The sequence below is a fragment of the Pelobates fuscus genome, chromosome 3 (genome assembly GCF_036172605.1).
Source record: "Pelobates fuscus isolate aPelFus1 chromosome 3, aPelFus1.pri, whole genome shotgun sequence".
In the NCBI taxonomy this organism is placed as follows: Eukaryota; Metazoa; Chordata; class Amphibia; order Anura; family Pelobatidae; genus Pelobates; species Pelobates fuscus.
The window spans coordinates 114,252,236-114,255,448 of NC_086319.1; the positions used below are offsets into that span (position 1 = coordinate 114,252,236).

At 36.3% G+C, this 3,213-nt stretch overlaps 1 protein-coding gene across 1 annotated transcript; it reads left to right on the plus strand.

The window, feature by feature from the left end:
• The first annotated feature begins 239 nt into the window (after nucleotides 1–239).
• On the plus strand, nucleotides 240–1,471 carry SMIM32 (small integral membrane protein 32). The gene has a single exon (XM_063445264.1). The coding sequence runs from the start codon at nucleotides 977–979 to the stop codon at nucleotides 1,322–1,324; it is 348 nt and encodes a 115-aa protein (XP_063301334.1). The 5' UTR covers nucleotides 240–976; the 3' UTR covers nucleotides 1,325–1,471.
• Nucleotides 1,472–3,213: the final 1,742 nt, after the last annotated feature.

Here is a 3,213-nt window from a genome sequence, read left to right on the forward strand (position 1 = left end):
AGCTTTTGTAGAACTGTACGATCCTGTCACCGTTAAATGAGAGAGGTTCATTTGTGATGTTTCTTTAAAGGATGATTTATTATGACAGAATTATTCATTGGTCTTTAAAGGGTTATGAGATCACAGTGTCCTGAGAGATTCAGCACCAGGATAAGAATGCTCTCCTGCAACAGTTAATGACGCTCAGCTGGAGTTTAGCTGAAGGAATCAGTCACATGTTTTGTGTACAGTACCAGCCCAGCCCTGTGTGTCTCCAGCCTCTTTGCCTGGCTGCATTCTGGAGAATCGTACTGAGAGACGCTGGGATACAGTGAGCAGAGGAACTTTGCAGCGTGAAGAAAATCACCTGTTTGGTTAACAGCAAAAAAACAAAACACATGGACTTGAACAAACAATTTAACAGGCACTGCTACAAAACTGCCGTCAAATCAGACTGATGCTGAACATTACTCAAGAAAACTACATCATTTAAGGAGTTAATTTACATGGATCTATCTGAATATTGACACTCCTGGAATTATCTACAATTGAACTGAAAATACAGTGCGTTAAACACGCAGTTCTTTAGTGTCACTTGCATGGTGTGTGACAGAACGTGGATTACTCTTCATGGGGTGTTCCATTGTTTATCCTTTGATGAATAGATCTTCTTTAATCTGTTCTATTCAACATTTGACAGGGATTTTCTGGAGATAAATCCTCCCCAGCAGGAGCAGTGGAATTGATAAAGATATGATCTCGTTAAGTAAAGATGGTCGCGCCATTAGCAATACCAACGTGTTTTGGGAGTCCAATTAGTCCATATTCGGAGGGAAAATTCTACAAATAAATTCATCTTAAAGAATAACAATAGGCAAACTCTTGTTTTTATCGTATTGCCAGGATCTACTACTATATTTAAAACTAGGATGGGTTTTAATCCTGTTTTCCATAAGAGAATGTTCACTTTTTAAAAGAGAAGTGGATTTTGGGATACATGGTGAAGCAAAAAAACATGATAATGTATGGAGAATTGCTTTTAAACTCCAGCAATGCCACTGAAGCTCAAGTGATGATTCAGACTAACACTCATTACCTTAGCAGCACTCAAAGACCTGTGAGTGCCTCTGTACTCTATATGTCTACAGCAAAGGTGATGAAGGAAGGGGGCATGAATAAACCAGACCTACTGACTTATGTTGTTCTGTTTCTTCTTCTTTTTCTGACTGTGGCAATAATCGTACTTTTTATTAATTGTCAACTGAGGAATTCATTATTTGCTGGTCTGCCTTATGACAGGTCAATAAGAGAAGCCAGAAGTCCATGGAAAACACAGTCAGTCTGACTTGTGATTCAAAAAATGTCATAAACAATTTATTATTCTATTTTATTATTATTATTATTTTGTAAACATAGCGTAAGAAATGTTAGCTCTTTATGATTTAACCTTTTGATTGCCAGTTTTTAATAACAACTGACATGACACCCCATTGTCAACCAAAAGCTTACTATCATACCAAACTCTAAATGTGATATTGTGAGTTTATTCTTAATATTGTAAATATGTTATTAAATATATATATTGAAATAAATAATATAGGTTTCATTTAAGATTTCTAGTCCCACTATGCCTTGACGAACGCAGATCATGTCTACATTTTAATGGGCAGCCCTGTCCTTGTATCATATATTTATTGTATGGGGAAGAGCAATTAATCCAGATAGTTATCAGGGATCCCTCCTTGTGTGAGTAATGTATTCTACGACTTCCTGCGTTATAGAAATTCTACATACTGCAGGGCAGCGTTATTCTTGTTTTGTCCACCAATTGTTGGAGTTATGTGTGCCTAAGAAAATATGACAACAACATACAATATAAACACACAATCACATGCTCTATATTATTTGCAGTGTGACTAGTATAAACTCATTTAGAGTTTTTATTTCCTCCACCCCCTCACTGGCACTCACAGTCAATAAAATACCATATCTTGCCATTCAGTGCCAAGGGAAACGGAATTGACATTTAAACAGTGTTCTCACTGAGAAGGAGAATGACATAGCTTTGATATAAAGATATAGCAAAGGATATAAGGATATAGAAAATTCAAAATTTTCTTTACATATAAATGTGAAGGGGATTGCTTGATGAAAGGCTGTTGCTTGCATAATTTGGAAGGGTGGCACTTCATTTAGAAGCTGACAACGCATCACTTTGATCAATTTAGTGACGTTTATTTCCCAAGGTTTTCATTGCTGGCAAATTGATTCAGCTCAATGTTATTGCATTTTTAATATCATTGCCCCCATGTTTTGCAAATTAAAATGCAAAGAAATATCTAGAGGCAGGCCTGGTAGTTAAACTTAATTATTTAGCCAAATAAGTGTTCTCTTGGCTGGCTTGACTCAGAAAGGCACAGCTTGCACTTTATTTTGACTTGCGCGGTGCTGCAATCACAGGAGTTTTCAAATGAATTGTTTGCAATTCAAAGCGAATTTAACATTTAGGCCAAAATATATCAATGGAAAACATTTTACTTTGAATTCCTGATAACTCACACTGTATACACATTTGTTATGAGTTAATAGGAAAAAGAGGGTGACAAAATGCAACTTCCAGTGTTAGAAATAAAAAGAAAATAATTTATTCACTACAAGGACAATAGTGAGAGGTCACTGTAATAGACAATCTTAAAAAACAATCTCCATCAGATCTGCAGTAATTTCCTGTATACCAATTACTGCATGTTATTGCTCAATACATGAACAATGCTGCCTTGTATATGCAGAGTTTAATGCTGCCAACAACACATCAGTTAAAAAACAAAACAGTTTTGTTTAAAAAAAATATTTCCCACCTCTGTTCCACATAATACCAGGTAACACTTTTATATGCTGCCTCTTACCATGAAGATATAATTAGCTAACATTTGGAGTTTAGTGAATAACTCTGTATAAAACATGATGGAGCAGCATCCCTACTCCCATGTATACTTCTCTCAAAGTAAAATCAGTGGGGCTGATTTACTTGTAACTGTATGTGCACAGATGGGCAGGATCCGTTATTACATTTTAGAGACACTATTAGCTTAATGAAGCAGTTTTGGTGTACAGATCATGCCCCTGCAGTCTTGCTGCTCAATTCTCTGCTATTTAGGAGTTAAATCACTTTATTTATGCAGCCCTAGACACACCTCCCTGCATGTGACTTGCAAAGCCTCCCTAAACACTTCC

Coding starts and splice junctions, on each gene's coding strand:
- SMIM32 (XM_063445264.1), top strand. CDS start 977: ATGGTGAAGCAAAAAAACATGATAATGTATGGAGAATTGCTTTTAAAC.